The sequence below is a fragment of the Haliotis rubra genome, unplaced genomic scaffold (genome assembly GCF_003918875.1).
Source record: "Haliotis rubra isolate DU_JTF1 unplaced genomic scaffold, ASM391887v1 Scf892, whole genome shotgun sequence".
Taxonomy (NCBI): domain Eukaryota; kingdom Metazoa; phylum Mollusca; class Gastropoda; order Lepetellida; family Haliotidae; genus Haliotis; species Haliotis rubra.
Window position 1 is genome coordinate 84427 of NW_025767626.1, and position 21554 is coordinate 105980.

General features: G+C 44.3%; 1 protein-coding gene across 1 annotated transcript in view; it reads left to right on the forward strand.

Annotated features, from left to right (window-relative positions):
* LOC124263649 (P protein-like) overlaps positions 1–20939 on the forward strand; it is a 55933-nt gene extending 34994 nt beyond the window's left edge. Inside the window, 8 exon segments of the mRNA XM_046698302.1 lie at positions 15379–15430; positions 15830–15937; positions 16212–16339; positions 16638–16707; positions 16710–16801; positions 17094–17187; positions 19003–19096; positions 19496–20939. Of these exon segments, the coding sequence (XP_046554258.1) occupies positions 15379–15430; positions 15830–15937; positions 16212–16339; positions 16638–16707; positions 16710–16801; positions 17094–17187; positions 19003–19096; positions 19496–19583 (726 nt within the window). The 3' untranslated portion in view covers positions 19584–20939.
* Positions 20940–21554: the final 615 nt, after the last annotated feature.

Consider the following 21554-nt stretch of genomic DNA (forward strand, 5'->3'; position numbering starts at 1 on the left):
AGACGTCACCATCACCGACATGCACAACTCATGTTATATCAGACGTCACCATCACCGACATGCACAACTCATGTTATATCAGACGTCACCATCACCGACATGCACAACTCATGTTATATCAGACGTCCCCATCACCGACATGCACAACTCATGTTATATCAGACGTCACCATCACCGACATGCACAACTCATGTTATATCAGACGTCACCATCATCGACATTCACAACTCACGTTATATCAGACGTCATCATCACCGACATGGACAACTCATGTTATATCAGACGTCACCATCACCGACATGCACAACTCATGTTATATCAGACGTCCCCATCACCGACATGCACAACTCATGTTATATCAGACGTCACCATCACCGACATGCACAACTCATGTTATATCAGACGTCACCATCACCGACATGCACAACTCACGTTATATCAGACGTCACCATCACCGACATTCACAACTCACGTTATATCAGACGTCACCATCACCGACATGCACAACTCATGTTATATCAGACGTCACCATCACCGACATGCACAACTCATGTTATATCAGACGTCCCCATCACCGACATTCACAACTAACGTTATATCAGACGTCACCATCACCGACATGCACAACTCATGTTATATCAGACGTCACCATCACCGACATGCACAACTCATGTTATATCAGACGTCCCCATCACCGACATTCACAACTCACGTTATATCAGACGTATCATCACCGACGTCACAACTCCATCATCAGACATCCCCATCATCGACATGCACTACTCACGTTATATCAGACGTCACCATCACCGACATTCACAACTCACGTTATATCAGACGTCACCATCACCGACATGCACAACTCATGTTATATCAGACGTCACCATCACCGACATGCACAACTCATGTTATATCAGACGTCACCATCACCGACATGCACAACTCATGTTATATCAGACGTCACCATCACCGACATGCACAACTCATGTTATATCAGACGTCACCATCACCGACATTCACAACTCATGTTATATCAGACGTCACCATCACCGACATGCACAACTCATGTTATATCAGACGTCACCATCACCGACATTCACAACTCATGTTATATCAGACGTCACCATCACCGACATGCACAACTCATGTTATATCAGACGTCACCATCACCGACATGCACAACTCATGTTATATCAGACGTCACCATCACCGACATGCACAACTCATGTTATATCAGACGTCACCATCACCGACATTCACAACTCACGTTATATCAGACGTCACCATCACCGACATGCACAACTCATGTTATATCAGACGTCATTATCACCGACATCACAACTCATGTTATATCAGACGTCACCATCACCGACATGCACAACTCATGTTATATCAGACGTCACCATCACCGACATGCACAACTCATGTTATATCAGACATCACCATCACCGACATGCACAACTCATGTTATATCAGACGTCACCATCACCGACATGCACAACTCACGTTATATCAGACGTCACCATCACCGACATGCACAACTCATGTTATATCAGACGTCACCATCACCGACATGCACAACTCATGTTATATCAGACGTCACCATCACCGACATGCACAACTCACGTTATATCAGACGTCACCATCACCGACATTCACAACTCATGTTATATCAGACGTCACCATCACCGACATGCACAACTCACGTTATATCAGACGTCACCATCACCGACATGCACAACTCATGTTATATCAGACGTCACCATCACCGACATGGACAACTCATGTTATATCAGACGTCATCATCACCGACATGCACAACTCATGTTATATCAGACGTCACCATCACCGACATGCACAACTCATGTTATATCAGACATCCCCATCACCGACATGCACAACTCATGTTATATCAGACGTCACCATCACCGACATGCACAACTCATGTTATATCAGACGTCACCATCATCGACATGCACAACTCATGTTATATCAGACGTCATCATCACCGACATGCACAACTCATGTTATATCAGACGTCATCATCACCGACATGGACAACTCATGTTATATCAGACGTCACCATCACCGACATGCACAACTCATGTTATATCAGACGTCACCATCACCGACATTCACAACTCACGTTATATCAGACGTCACCATCACCGACATGCACAACTCATGTTATATCAGACGTCACCATCACCGACATGCACAACTCATGTTATATCAGACGTCACCATCACCGACATTCACAACTCATGTTATATCAGACGTCACCATCACCGACATGCACAACTCATGTTATATCAGACGTCACCATCACCGACATGCACAACTCATGTTATATCAGACGTCACCATCACCGACATTCACAACTCATGTTATATCAGACGTCACCATCACCGACATGCACAACTCATGTTATATCAGACGTCACCATCACCGACATTCACAACTCATGTTATATCAGACGTCACCATCATCGACATGCACAACTTCATGTTATATCAGATATCACCGACATCACAATCACCGACATGCACAACTCGTTATATCAGACGTCACCATCACCGACATGCACAACTCATGTTATATCGACATCATCACCGACATGCACAACTCATGTTATATCAGACGTCACCATCATCGACATGCACAACTCACATCATCAGACGTCACCATCACCGACATTCACAACTCATGTTATATCAGACGTCACCATCACCGACATGCACAACTCATGTTATATTATATCAGACATGCAACAACTCATGTTATATCATCACCGACATGCACAACTCATGTTATATCAGACGTCACCATCACCGACATGCACAACTCATGTTATATCAGACGTCACCATCACCGACATTCACAACTCATGTTATATCAGACGTCACCATCACCGACATGCACAACTCACGTTATATCAGACATCCCCATCACCGACATGCACAACTCACGTTATATCAGACGTCACCATCATCGACATGCACAACTCATGTTATATCAGACGTCACCATCACCGACATGCACAACTCATGTCATATCAGACGTCACCATCACCGACATGCACAACTCATGTTATATCAGACGTCACCATCACCGACATGCACAACTCATGTTATATCAGACGTCACCATCACCGACATGCACAACTCATGTTATATCAGACGTCCCCATCACCGACATTCACAACTCACGTTATATCAGACGTCACCATCACCGACATGCACAACTCATGTTATATCAGACGTCACCATCACCGACATGCACAACTCATGTTATATCAGACGTCACCATCACCGACATGCACAACTCATGTTATATCAGACATCACTCCATCACCGACATTCACAACTCACGTTATATCAGACGTCACCATCATCGACATGCACAACTCATGTTATATCAGACGTCACCATCATCGACATGCACAACTCACGTTATATCAGACGTCACCATCAACGACATTCACAACTCATGTTATATCAGACATCATCATCACCGACATGCACAACTCATGTTATATCAGACGTCACCATCACCGACATGCACAACTCATGTTATATCAGACGTCACCATCACCGACATTCACAACTCATGTTATATCAGACGTCACCATCACCGACATGCACAACTCATGTTATATCAGACGTCACCATCACCGACATGCACAACTCATGTTATATCAGACGTCACCATCACCGACATGCACAACTCATGTTATATCAGACGTCATCATCACCGACATGCACAACTCATGTTATATCAGACGTCACCATCACCGACATGTGCACAACTCATGTTATATCAGACGTCACCATCACCGACATGCACAACTCATGTTATATCAGACGTCACCATCACCGACATGCACAACTCATGTTATATCAGACGTCACCATCACCGACATGCACAACTCATGTTATATCAGACGTCACCATCACCGACATGCAACTCATATCTCATGTTATATCAGACGTCACCATCACCGACATTCACAACTCATGTTATATCAGACGTCACCATCACCGACATGCACAACTCATGTTATATCAGACGTCACCATCACCGACATTCACAACTCATGTTATATCAGACGTCACCATCATCGACATGCACAACTCATGTTATATCAGACGTCACCATCACCGACATGCACAACTCATGTTATATCAGACGTCACCATCATCGACATGCACAACTCATGTTATATCAGACGTCACCATCACCGACATTCACAACTCACGTTATATCAGACGTCACCATCACCGACATGCACAACTCATGTTATATCAGACGTAACCATCACCGACATTCACAACTCATGTTATATCAGACGTCACCATCACCGACATGCACAACTCATGTTATATCAGACGTCACCATCACCGACATTCACAACTCATGTTATATCAGACATCACCATCACCGACATGCACAACTCATGTTTATATCAGACGTCTCCATCACCGACATTCACAACTCACGTTATATCAGACGTCACCATCATCGACATGCACAACTCATGTTATATCAGACGTCACCATCACCGACATGCACCATTCACACTCATGTTATATCAGACGTCCACCATCACCGACATTCACAACTCATGTTATATCAGACGTCACCATCACCGACATGCACAACTCATGTTATATCAGACGTCACCATCACCGACATGCACAACTCATGTTATATCAGACGTCCCTTATCACCGACATTCACAACTAACGTTATATCAGACGTCACCATCACCGACATGCACAACTCATGTTATATCAGACATCACCATCATCGACATGCACCACTCACATCATCAGACGTCACCATCACCGACATTCACAACTCATGTTATATCAGACGTCACCATCACCGACATTCACAACTCATGTTATATCAGACGTCACCATCACCGACATGCACAACTCATGTTATATCAGACGTCCCCATCACCGACATTCACAACTAACGTTATATCAGACGTCACCATCACCGACATGCACAACTCATGTTATATCAGACGTCACCATCACCGACATTCACAACTAACGTTATATCAGACGTCACCATCACCGACATTCACAACTCATGTTATATCAGACATCATCAATACCGACATGCACAACTCATGTTATATCAGACATCACCATCACCGACATTCACAACTAACGTTATATCAGACGTCACCATCATCGACATGCACAACTCATGTTATATCAGACATCACCATCATCGACATGCACAACTCACGTTATATCAGACGTCACCATCACCGACATTCACAACTCATGTTATATCAGACATCATCAATACCGACATGCACAACTCATGTTATATCAGATGTCACCATCACCGACATGCACAACTCACGTTATATCAGACGTCACCATCACCGGCATTCACAACTCATGTTATATCAGACGTCACTCATCACCGACATGCACAACTCACGTTATATCAGATGTCACCATCACCGACATGCACAACTCATGTTATATCAGATGTCACCATCACCGACATTCACAACTCACGTTATATCAGATGTCACCATCACCGACATGCACAACTCACGTTATATCAGACGTCCCCATCACCGACATGGACAACTAACGTTATATCAGACGTCATCATCACCGACATGCAGAACTCATGTTATATCAGACGTCATCATCACCGACATGGACCACTCATGTTATATCAGACGTTATATCAGACGTCACCATCACCGACATGCACAACTCATGTTATATCAGACGTCACCATCACCGACATGCACAACTCATGTTATATCAGACATCACCATCACCGACATTCACAATTCACGTTATATCAGACGTCCCCATCACCGACATGCACTACTCATGTTATATCAGACGTCATCATCACCGACATGCACAACTCATGTTATATCAGACGTCACCATCATCGACATGCACAACTCATGTTATATCAGACGTCCCCATCACCGACATTCACAACTCATGTTATATCAGACGTCACCATCACCGACATGCACAACTCATGTTATATCAGACGTCATCACCATCGACATGCACAACTCATGTTATATCAGACGTCACCATCACCGACATGCACAACTCATGTTATATCAGACGTCACCATCACCGACATGCACAACTCAAGTTATATCAGACATCACCATCACCGACATTCACAACTCATGTTATATCAGACATCATCATCACCGACATGCACAACTCATGTTATATCAGACGTCCCCATCACCGACATGCACAACTCATGTTATATCAGACGTCACCATCATCGACATGGACAACTCATGTTATATCAGACGTCATCATCACCGACATGCACAACTCATGTTATATCAGACGTCATCATCACCGACATGGACAACTCATGTTATATCAGACGTCACCATCACCGACATGCACAACTCATGTTATATCAGACGTCACCATCACCGACATTCACAACTCATGTTATATCAGACGTCACCATCACCGACATGCACAACTCATGTTATATCAGACGTCACCATCACCGACATGCACAACTCATGTTATATCAGACGTCACCATCACCGACATTCACAACTCATGTTATATCAGACGTCACCATCACCGACATGCACAACTCATGTTATATCAGACGTCACCATCACCGACATTCACAACTCATGTTATACCAGACATCGTCATCATCGCCAAGGACAACTCATGTCATATAAGATATCACCGATATGCACAACTCACATTATCAGACGTGCACCACTCACCTCATCAGACGTCACCATCATCGACATGCACAACTCACCTTATCAGACATCATCGACATGCACCACTCACATCATCAGACGTCACCATCATCGACATGCACCACTCACATCATCAGACGTCACCATCACCGACATTCACAACTCATGTTATATCAGACGTCACCATCACCGACATGCACAACTCATGTTATATCAGACGTAACCATCACCGACATTCACAACTCATGTTATATCAGATGTCACCATCACCGACATGCACAACTCATGTTATATCAGACGTCACCATCACCGACATTCACAACTCATGTTATATCAGACATCACCATCACCGACATGCACAACTCACGTTATATCAGACATCTCCATCACCGACATTCACAACTCACGTTATATCAGACGTAACCATCATCGACATGCACAACTCATGTTATATCAGACATCACCATCATCGACATGCACCACTCACATCATCAGACGTCACCATCACCGACATTCACAACTCATGTTATATCAGACGTCACCATCACCGACATGCACAACTCATGTTATATCAGACGTCACCATCACCGACATGCACAACTCATGTTATATCAGCCGTCCCCATCACCGACATTCACAACTAACGTTATATCAGACGTCACCATCACCGACATGCACAACTCATGTTATATCAGACGTCACCATCACCGACATTCACAACTCATGTTATATCAGACATCATCAATCACCGACATGCACAACTCATGTTATATCAGACATCACCATCACCGACATTCACAACTAACGTTATATCAGACGTCACCATCATCGACATGCACAACTCATGTTATATCAGACATCACCATCATCGACATGCACAACTCACGTTATATCAGACGTCACCATCAACGACATTCACAACTCATGTTATATCAGACATCATCAGAACCGACATGCACAACTCATGTTATATCAGATGTCACCATCACCGACATGCACAACTCACGTTATATCAGACGTCACCATCACCGGCATTCACAACTCATGTTATATCAGACGTCACCATCACCGACATGCACAACTCACGTTATATCAGATGTCACCATCACCGACATGCACAACTCATGTTATATCAGATGTCACCATCACCGACATTCACAACTCACGTTATATCAGATGTCACCATCACCGACATGCACAACTCACGTTATATCAGACGTCCCCATCACCGACATGGACAACTCACGTTATATCAGACGTCATCATCACCGACATGGACAACTCATGTTATATCAGATCACCGATATCACGTCATCACCGACATGCACAACTCATGTTATATCAGACGTCACCATCACCGACATGCACAACTCATGTTATATCAGACGTCACCAACACCGACATTCACAACTCATGTTATATCAGACGTTATCATCACCGACATGCACAACTCATGTTATATCAGACATCACCATCACCGACATTCACAACTCACGTTATATCAGACGTCCCCATCACCGACATGCACTACTCATGTTATATCAGACGTCATCATCACCGACATGCACAACTCATGTTATATCAGACGTCACCATCATCGACATGCACAACTCACGTTATATCAGACATCTCCATCACCGACATTCACAACTCACGTTATATCAGACGTAACCATCATCGACATGCACAACTCATGTTATATCAGACATCACCATCATCGACATGCACCACTCACATCATCAGACGTCACCATCACCGACATTCACAACTCATGTTATATCAGACGTCACTCATCACCGACATGCACAACTCATGTTATATCAGACGTCACCATCACCGACATGCACAACTCATGTTATATCAGACGTCCCATCAATGACATTCACAACTAACGTTATATCAGACGTCACCATCACCGACATGCACAACTCATGTTATATCAGACGTCACCATCACCGACATTCACAACTAACGTTATATCAGACGTCACCATCACCGACATTCACTGCGGCTCATGTTATATCAGACATCATCAATACCGACATGCACAACTCATGTTATATCAGACATCACTATCACCGACATTCATAACTAACGTTATATCAGACGTCACCATCATCGACATGCACAACTCATGTTATATCAGACATCAGCATAATCGACATGCACAACTCACGTTATATCAGACATCACCATCACCGACATTCACAACTCAACGTTATATCAGGACGTCACCATCATCGACATGCACAACTCATGTTATATCAGATGTCACCATCACCGGACATGCACAACTCACGTTATATCAGACGTCACCCATCATCGGCATTCACAACTCCATGTTATATCAGACGTCACTCATATCACCGACATGCACAACTCACGTTATATCAGATGTCACCATCACCGACATGCACAACTCATGTTATATCAGACGTCACCATCACCGACATTCACAACTCACGTTATATCAGATGTCACCATCACCGACATGCATTAAACTCACGTAATATCAGACGTCCCTCTCACCGACATGGATATGGGGTTACGTTATACGACAGACGTCATCATCACCGACATGCGGGAACTCTTATGTGATTATCAGACGTCATCATCACCGATATGGACCACTCATGTTATATCAGATGTCACCATCACCGATATGCAACAACTCATGTTATATCAGACGTCACCATCACCGACGTGCACTACTCTGTGTTGCATCGGACGTCAACAACACCGACATTCACAACTCATGTTATGTCGGACGTTATCGTCACTGACATGCAATAACTCATGTTATATCAGACATCACCATCACCGACATTCACAATTCACGTTATATCAGACGTCCCCATCACCGACATGCACTACTCATATGTTATATCAGACGTCATCATCACCGACATGCAACCTCATGTTATATCAGACGTCACCATCATCACGACATGCACAACTTCCATGTTATATCAGACGTCCCCATCACCGACATAAAACAACTCATGTTATATCAGACGTCACCATCACCGACATGCACTTCATGTTATATCAGACGTCATCACCATCGACATGCACAACTCATGTTATATCAGACGTCACCATCACCGACATGCAACATCATGTTATATCAGACGTCACCATCACCGACATTCACAACTCATGTTAAATCAGACGTCACCATCACCGACATTCACAACCATGTTATATCACATCATCATCACCGACATGCAATTTCAATGTTATATCAGACGTCACCATCACCGACATTCACAACTCATGTTATATCAGACGTTATCACCGACGGGGATATGTACAACTCATGCTATATCAGACGTCACTCATCACCGACATGCACAACTCATGTTATATTAGACGTCCCCATCACCGACATTCACAACTAACGTTATATCAGACGTCACCATCACCGATATGCACAACTCATGTTATATCAGACGTCACCATCACCGACATTCACAACTCATGTTATACCAGACATCATCATCATCGCCAAGGACAACTCAGGTCATATAAGATATCTCCGATATGCACAACTCACATTATCAGACGTGCACCACTCACCTCATCAGACGTCACCATCATCGACATGCACAACTCACCTTATCAGACATCATCGACATGCACCACTCACATCATCAGACGTCACCATCATCGACATGCACCACTCACATCATCAGACGTCACCATCACCGACATTCACAACTCATGTTATATCAGACGTCACCGAACATCACCGACATTCATAACTCACAACTCCATGTTATATCAGATGTCACCATCACCGACATGCACCAACTCATGTTATATCAGACGTCACCATCACCGACATTCACAACTCATGTTATATCAGACATCACTTCATCACCGACATGCACAACTCACGTTATATCAGACATCACCATCACCGACATTCACAACTAACGTTATATCAGACGTCACCATCATCGACATGCACAACTCATGTTATATCAGACATCACCATCATCGACATGCACCACTCACATCATCAGACGTCACCATCACCGACATTCACAACTCATGTTATATCAGACGTCACCATCACCGACATGCACAACTCATGTTATATCAGACGTCACCATCACCGACATTCACAACTCACGTTATATCAGACGTCACCATCACCGACATGCACAACTCATGTTATATCAGACGTCACCATCACCGACAATCACAACTCATGTTATACCAGACATCATCATCATCGACAAGGACAACTCATGTTATATCAGATATCACCGATATGCACAACTAACATTATCAGACGTGCACCACTCTCATCATCAGACGTCACCATCATCGACATGCACAACTCACCTTATCAGACATCATCGACATGCACCACTCACATCATCAGACGTCACCATCATCGACATGCACCACTCACATCATCAGACGTCACCATCACCGACATGCACAACTCATGTTATATCAGACATCACCATCACCGACATTCACAACTAACGTTATATCAGACGTCACCATCATCGACATGCACAACTCATGTTATATCAGACATCACCATCATCGACATTCACAACTCACGTTATATCAGACGTCACCATCACCGACATTCACAACTCATGTTATATCAGACATCATCAATACCGACATGCACAACTCATGTTATATCAGACATCACCATCACCGACATTCACAACTCACGTTATATCAGACGTCACCATCATCGACATGCACAACTCATGTTATATCAGACGTCACCATCATCGACATGCACAACTCACGTTATATCAGACGTCACCATCACCGACATTCACAACTCATGTTATATCAGACATCATCAATACCGACATGCAGCAACTCATGTTATATATCAGATGTCACCATCACCGACATGCACAACTCACGTTATATCAGACGTCACCATCACGACATTCACAAACTCATGTTATATCAGACATAATCAATACCGACATTCACAACTCACGTTATATCAGACGTCCTTATCATCACATGACATGTTATATCAACTCATGTTATATGCACCACTCAACATCATCATCACCATCACCGACATTCACAACTCATGTTATATCAGACGTCACCATCACCGACATGCACAACTCATGTTATATCAGACGTCACCATCACCGACATGTATAAACTCATGTTATATCAACGTCCCCATGTTAATATCAGACGTCACCATCACCGACATGCACAACTCATGTTTATATCAGACGTCACTATCAACCGACATTCACAACCTCCATGTTATATCAGACGTCATCATCATCGATAAGTGACAACTCATGTTATATCAGACATCACCGATATGCACAACTAACATTATCTCATGTTATATCAGACGTCACCATCATCGACATGCACAACTCACTGTTATAGACATCATCGTCACCATCACTGACATCATCAGACGTCACCATCATCGACATGCACCAGACATCATCACATCATCACCGACATGCACAACTCATGTTATATCAGATCGTCATCATCAATCACCGACATGCATAACTCATGTTATATCATACATCACCATCACCGACATTCACAACTAACGTTATATCAGACGTCACCATCATCGACATGCACAACTCATGTTATATCAGACATGACCATCACCGACATGCACAACTCATGTTATATCAGACATAATCAATACCGACATGCACAACTCACGTTATATCAGATGTCACCATCACCGACATGCACAACTCATGTTATATCAGACATCACCATCATCGACATGCACCACTCACATCATCAGACGTCACCATCACCGACATGCACAACTCATGTTATATCAGACGTCACCATCACCGACATGCACAACTCATGTTATATCAGACGTCCCCATCACCGACATTCACAACTAACGTTATATCAGACGTCACCATCACCGACATGCACAACTCATGTTATATCAGACGTCACCATCACCGACATTCACAACTCATGTTATACCAGACATCATCATCATCGACAAGGACAACTCATGTTATATCAGATATCACCGATATGCACAACTAACATTATCAGACGTGCACCACTCACCTCATCAGACGTCACCATCATCGACATGCACAACTCACCTTATCAGACATCATCGACATGCACCACTCACATCATCAGACGTCACCATCATCGACATGCACCACTCACATCATCACACGTCACCATCACCGACATGCACAACTCATGTTATACCAGACATCATCAATACCGACATGCACAACTCATGTTATATCATACATCACCATCACCGACATTCACAACTAACGTTATATCAGACGTCACCATCATCGACATGCACAACTCATGTTATATCAGACAAGACCATCACCGACATGCACAACTCATGTTATATCAGACATCATCAATACCGACATGCACTACTCACGTTATATCAGATGTCACCATCACCGACATTCACAACTCATGTTATATCAGACGTCATCATCACCGACATGCACAACTCATGTTATATCAGACATCATCAATACCGACATTCACAACTCACGTTATATCAGATGACACCATCACCGACATTCACAACTCATGTTATATCAGACGTCACCATCACCGACATTCACAACTAACGTTATATCAGACGTCCCCATCACCGACATTCACAACTCACGTTATATCAGACGTCCCCGTCACCGACATTCACAACTCATGTTATATCAGACGTCCCCATCACCGACATTCACAACTCACGTTATATCAGACGTCCCCATCACCGACATGCACAACTCATGTTATATCAGACGTCCCCATCATCGACATGCACTACTCACGTTATATCAGACGTCACCATCACCGACATTCACAACTAACGTTATATCAGACGTCCCCATCACCGACATGCACAACTCATGTTATATCAGACGTCCCCATCATCGACATGCACTACTCACGTTATATCAGACGTCCCCATCACCGACATTCACAACTCATGTTATATCAGACGTCCCCATCACCGACATGCACAACTCATGTTATATCAGACGTCCCCATCATCGACATGCACTACTCACGTTATATCAGACGTCACCATCACCGACATTCACAACTAACGTTATATCAGACGTCACCATCACCGACATGCACAACTCATGTTATATCAGACGTCCCCATCACCGACATGCACTACTCACGTTATATCAGACGTCACCATCACCGACATGCACTACTCATGTTATATCAGACGTCACCATCACCGACGTGCACAACTCATGTTATATCAGACGTCACCATCACCGACATGCACAACTCGTTTTAACAGACATCACCATCACCGACATTCACAACTCATGTTATATCAGACATCATCATCACCGACATGCACAACTCATGTTATATCAGACGTCACCATCACCGACATGCACAACTCATGTTATATCAGACGTCACCATCATCGACATTCACAACTCACGTTATATCAGACGTCATCATCACCGACATGCACAACTCATGTTATATCAGACGTCATCATCATCGACATGGACAACCCATGTTATATCAGACGTCACCATCACCGACATGCACAACTGATGTTATATCAGAGGTCACCATCACCGACATGCACAACTCACGTTATATCAGACGTCACCATCACCGACATTCACAACTCATGTTATATCAGACGTCATCATCACCGACATGCACTACTCATGTTATATCAGACGTCATCATCACCGACATGCACAACTCATGTTATATCAGACGTCACCATCACCGACATTCACAACTCATGTTATATCATACGTCACCATCACCGACATGCACTACTCATGTTATATCAGACGTCATCATCACCGACATGCACAACTCATGTTATATCAGACGTCACCATCACCGACATGCACAACTCATGTTATATCAGACGTCACCATCACCGACATGCACAACTCATGTTATATCAGACGTCACTATCACCGACATTCACAACTCATGTTATATCACACATCATCACCGACATGCACAACTCATGTTATATCAGACGTCACCATCACCGACATGCACAACTCATGTTATATCAGACGTCACCATCACCGACATGCACAACTCATGTTATATCAGACGTCACCATCACCGACATGCACAACTCATGTTATATCAGACGTCACCATCACCGACATGCACAACTCACGTCACCATCAACATTATTCACAACTCATGTTATACCAGACGTCACCATCATCGACAAGGACAACTCATGTTATATCAGACATCATCATCATCGACATTCACAACTCATGTTATACCAGACATTATCATCATCGACAAGGACAACTCATGTTATATCAGATATCACCGATATGCACAACTAACATTATCAGACGTGGCCATCATGGCCACACACCACTCACATCAGGTCACGGATTGGCTGGCAATATATACATGTACCTTGATGCGTCACAAGCCCCTGTAGCATCACCTGTCACTGGCATTCACCACACGGCGGCCGAGTTATACAAGTTTATTTAACATATTGCTTATGACGAACTGTTCCCTTAAACTGTCTCCGTCCAAGCCTCCAGGTGAGTGCAGACCCTTTGCTGTTGTCTCAATGTATAACACGTGCTGTGTTGTTTCAGGCAAGACGAAGAACAAGACTTCCTGTCCACGTATCACGATTTAAAGAAAAAGGTACTTGTCGTGCGGCGTGCTACTGATACCCGTCACTATAACGCCGTATTTCTACATAAACCAATAACTGGTGTTCCTTTTCTTTAAGGACTATCTGATCCTCAATTCTGTTTGTTTCCGTGCTAAAAGAAAGTACTGAGGTTTTAATTTAAATAGTCATATTCCCAATACTGGTGCCTGTTACCCAGTGTAGTAGTTCCTGACGCCTCATCTGCCTTGTCGGGCGCTGGGTTAGCCTAGAGGTTAAAGCGTTCGCTCGTCACGCCGAAGACCAGGTTCGATTCCCCATGGGTACGACGTGAAGCCCATTTATGCTGTTCCCCGCCGTGACATTGCTGGAATATCGCTAAAAGCGGGCTAAAACCCAACTCACTCACTCACTCATCTGGCATGTTTCAGTACCGGATTACCAACTTTCCCTCCTCATCAAGAGCGGGTGTGTGCTGTTCGCCGTGGTGCTGCTTCTGTTTCTGCACTCATTCATACCCGCCTTGCACGTAGGCCTAGGTGAGGTCACGTGTTATCTCACGTGTCTATATTGCTCACGCGCATCCGACGTTAATATAGCTGGCACTTGCGTTAAAGCTGGCACTTGTGTTAGAGGCATACTTTGTTTACCTCACTCCGTCAGGAGAATTATTTTCTAAAAGAATTCATCAAATTATGTTCATCTGAGTAAAACATGATGCAATCAGAAATCTCTGAAAAAACGTTCATATTTCTTAAATGACCTTCACACATGATTGTTTACAATGAACGAGTATTACATGCGGCACATCAGGTTGGATTGCGATCCTGGGGGCGCTGTGGCTGCTTGTCCTCGCCGACATCTCAGACATGGAGTCCATCCTGCACAAAGTGGAGTGGTCCACTCTTCTCTTCTTCGCCGCGCTCTTCACGCTCATGGAGGTAGGAAGAGCTACGTCATATTTTAACATGCAAGACCAAACTTCAATCTGACAATACCATTTCCTCATCAATCTCGTTTGGTGATCCCATATTTGTGACGTTCCTGAAGACAGTTCCTTGAAAACAGTGTTAGTTGGATGTCGACTTACACTCACTCCTTGAGGGGGATGACACAACATCTGGCTGATCAATCCCTCATGTCGTGTACGGCGGTTAACGCCCTTCCCCCATCCTACTTCCCATCCCCGCCAACTTCTGTCACCGCCTGTGTTTACATGTGTCTGTATTGGTCACACAGGCATTAGCAGAACTGGACCTCATACATACGATCGGGACGGCCATGAGTGACGTCATCAAATCCGTAGACGAGAGTCCAGGCTGTTGGCGGCTCTTGTCATTATCATCTGGGTGTCTGCATTGGCCTCCAGCTTCATCGACAACATTCCCTACACCACCGCCATGGTCAGTTGCGACGTTGACAACTAGATGATAACTAGGAACTGAAGACTACTTTAAGGATAAGATATTCTTGGATAGTATAGGTCCCAAGCAGTTTAGCGGCCGTATGACGGCAATCAGTACACCGCTGTCAGCAAGTTATAATGCTGAACAATCTTCACAACGGGTAACATTTGTAAACAAAGAAACATAAGACATGTGGAATCAAACTGACATAAGACATTTGTAGAACGTCTCTGCCATAATCTGCCTTGTTGATTGGCCCGTTGTAGTAATGACGTCATGCTGTTGCTAGGTACCGGTGTTGCAGCAGCTGAGTGAGGACAAAGAACTCAATCTGCAGTTAGTTCCCCTGATGCTGGCTTTGGCGTTCGGCGCATGTCTGGGAGGTGAGAGGAAGGGTTTGTTGGCACGAGGAGAACTACTCAAACGTCACTATTCAAACATACATGATCCCCGAACAGTGCCATTGTTAAAACTCATTTAACTCATTTGCACTCTTGGTCAAATACATGGGTGGAGTCAGGTAACATGTTGGCCCCTTGGTCAAATGCACGTTGGTGGAGTTCGGGAACGTTTTGCACCCTTGGTCAAATACGTGGGTGACAAATTGGCCCCTTAGTCAGATACATGGGTGGAGTTCGGGAACGTCTTGGCTCTTTAGTCAGATACATGGGTGAAGGTCGGGAACGTTTTGCACCCTTGGTCTGTTACATGGACGGAGTTAGGTAACAGCTTGGCCCCTTTGTCAAATACATGGGTGAAGGTCGGGAACGTTTTGCACCCTTGGTCAGATACATGGGTGGAGTTAGGTAACATCTTGGCCCCTTAGTCAGATACATGGGTGAAGTTCGGGAACGTTCAAGTTGCACCCTTGGTCAGATACATGGTTGGAGTTAGGTAACATCTTGGCCCCTTTGTCGAATACATGGGTGAAGTTCGGGAACGTTTTGCACCCTTGGTCAGATACATGGGTGGAGTTCGGTAACATCTTGGCCCCTTAGTCAGATACATGGGTGAGTTCGGGAACGTTTTGCACCCTTGGTCTGATACATGTTTGGAGTTAGGTAACATTTTGGCTCCTTAGTCAGATACATGGGTGGAGTTAGGTAACATCTTGGCTCCTTAATCAGATACATGGGTTTGGAGTTAGGTAACGTTTTTCCCTTAGTCAGATACATGGGTGGAGTTAGGTAACATCTTGGCTCCTTAATCAGATACATGGGTGAAGTTCGGGAACGTTTTGCACCCTTGGTCTGATACATGTTTGGAGTTAGGTAACATTTTGGCTCCTTAGTCAGATACATGGGTGGAGTTAGGTAACATCTTGGCTCCTTAATCAGATACATGGGTGAAGTTCGGGAACGTTTTGCACCCTTAGTTAGATACATGGGTGGAGTCCGGGAACGTTTTGCACCCTTAGTTAGATACATGGGTGGAGTCCGGGAACGTTTTGCACCCTTGGCCTGATACATGGGTGGAGTCAGGGAACGTTTTGCACCCTTAGTTAGATACATGGGTGGAGTCCGGGAACGTTTTGCACCCTTGGCCTGACACATGGGTGAAGTTCGGGAATGTCTTGGCTCCTTAGTGAGATACATGGGTGGAGTCCGGGAACGTTTTGCACCCTTGGCCTGATACATGGGTGAAGTTCGGGAACGTTTTGCATCCTTGGTCACATACCTGGGTGACCTACGTACGCTCGAGCTTACCCTGGTTCTTGATATGTGTGGTAAAATGGCTGGTGTGTTCTGGCGTAAGGACATACTTACCGAAACATGTCAGGAGTTCACCATCCGGGATACCAAGACTTGGACCTGACCCCCAGCAGCCTCGGGACGGTGTGGGTCGTTGCTCTCAGTGGATTCACAAACTTTCACTTCAAATTATATTTTTTGTATTGGGTACAGATTCGCATTTCTTGGTCAGGTATCATCCAGTTGTTTAGGTACGAGGGGGTACGGGTTGTCCAATACTTTGATATGAGACTGCCCAAAAAATCTCGGTTAAACTTTCCTTGAGTACAGATTGTCCAGTTCCCCTAGACTGGAATATTAGTAGGCCGCCATGTCACAGCAAAGAATGCAGTGTTAAAACACACAGAAGGAATACTGAATACACCAAAATGTCAGCTCACACCATACTATAACTGAGCTGACAGGTCGCTAATAATTCAATCATTTGATACGGTTTATATTTCCAAGGCAACGGGACTCTTATCGGAGCTTCTGCCAACGTGGTATGTGCCGGCATAGCAGAGCAGCACGGGTACGGCATTTCCTTCAGAGAGTTTTTCAAGTAAGTACTTCATGATATCATCACTAAGTAAATGCGGTGACAGAAGTGTAATCTGCTGGTAAACGTTCCAAGCAATTATCCGTTATTCTTGAGGTAATGTTTTCAGGGTGTCGAATTGCGTCCCTTATTTCTGTCAGATATACGATCTGAAAGCTAGATTTGGTAATGATCCGTGGACTGTCAGCGCCATATTTCAGATTTTGCTCACAACACAGCAGAAAATGTGTAAGATCTTCATGGCTCCGCTCCTGTGGTTGGCATGCTGTGACATAACCTATGTCCAACCTCAATATCTGAGTCTACAACAGGCTTAGTGAATGTACCTAAAGGCTTTTTTCCAGGATGGCATTCAACATGATTGTGTACACAAAACATGATTGATAAAATATTCTGTTGCAGAGTTGGATTTCCAATGATGCTCGTTACTGTTGCCGTAGCAACAGTGTACATGATCGTCTGTCATGTGTGGATTGGCTGGAACACATAGATGTACACAGATGTTCTGGTTTAGATTGGATGCTAAATTTACTGCTGAACTTTGACGGCAGAGCTTGCCAGTCTATTCCAAGATGCCTGGGGTGAGTGGCCTGTACCACAACTATCCACTTGGAATCGGGAGCGGCTACTCTAGCTGGGACTGTACCACAGCTATCCACTAGGACCTGGGAACGGCATTCGAAATAGCTACTGGCCCGCTAGCCAAAATGCTGGCTGATTGTGAATCGGGCCAGTAATATATCGTTAAAGTTATCCAGACTGGCTAGCTGAAAATCTCAGATAATTTGTTGTTTATTTAATGCACATGAACATGATGAAGCCAAGTATTAAGGTGTTAAAAGTCCGTCCGCAAAAGTTTCGTGATATTTATTCTCTTGTCACACGAAGATCGCTATATAAAAGATGTTAATAGCGTTGCGCAAAAGAGGTTAGGAGCCATAACAATACAAATGTAACGTTTCACTTGATTGGCCAAGGCTCTACTAGTATCCAATCAGCTTCGCTGTTGTCAATTACCAAACATCACACCAATTCTGGCCGATTTCCATTTTGATATTGATATTTTGCTGGGCAGGTGAAGTATGATGTGGGCTAGCAACATTTAACTAGCCCTCCTGGCCAGTGACTTTTCAAAATTATTCATACACTGCTTGGGAGTGGCTACTGTAGCCTGACTGTACCATAGCTATCGACTAGGATTTGTGTAGCTCTGTGTACTTTTTTACGGTGTGGGGGATCAGCAGCTTCTGTAAAGGTGGATGTAACTGTCTGGAATCATGATACTAGGTGGGCATGACCACGCTATGTGCATTCTTCCAGAGACCAGTGTTGTTCCACATGAACTTTGTTAATATTACTAAGCACTTCCTTTGTTGACCTGGAACTTGCATGAGCTACCACTCTTCCAGAAAGATGACAGAGGAATTCCGTCCCAGTTTGTAGGCTGGGTGCTCACCGTGCATTACTGTGTTCTACAGGTCATGCAGGATGCTGTCAGGATTTGGGTTGACCACCATGTCTGTACTTCAACAATACTGAAACCAAGACTAGATACCATATATTTTGCCTGCACCTCAGTTTGTACATGAAGCACGGTATGAAGATCCACATTCAGCCCTCATCAATCAGCTCTCTGTGCATGATTAGGGAATTCAAATGATCGTTTCTTTCCACATCATATCTGATATTTGATACACCTTTAATTAGTCATGATATGAGCATTACATGATGTCTCACTTGTTTTAGTTCATGTTCATATTTATTCATAAATGACATGTACCACCATCAGCATCCATAGTTCATCATCAGACAACTGATCAACTGAAATAAAATATCATCGCTCTCAGCTCTGTGTGACTTTCTATGCAAAAACAACATCAGATCGGAGATGATTTGGACAAGTCAGCCATGGCCCAGGTCATGTGAGAATTGGCCTTCTTGCATAATCATCATCTGCGATATGTGATTATGGGTACTGGGATGGGATAAGGGGTAGTGGGTTTAGGGTGGGATATGTTATTTTGGGAACATTTGGAAACTGGTGTGGTGGAATATAGGGTTGTGGGTATGGGGTAGTGGGATATGGGATGGGATAAGGGGTAGTGGGTATGGGGTGGGATATGGGGTGGGATAAGGGGTTGTGGGTATGGGGTGGGATAAGGGGTAGTGGGTATGGGGTGGGATAAGGGGGTAGTGGGTATGGGGTGGGTATGGGGTGGGATAAGGGGTAGTGGGTATGGGGTGGGATATGGGGTGGGATAAGGGGTAGTGGGTTTAGGGTGGGATATGGGGTGGGATAAGGGGTAGTGGGTATGGGGTGGGTATGGGGTGGGATAAGGGGTAGTGGGTATATGGGGTGGGGTAGTGGGTATGGGGTGGGATAAGGGGTAGTGGGTATGGGGTGGGTATGGGGGTGGGATAAGGGGTAGTGGGTATGGGGTGGGTATGGGGTGGGATAAGG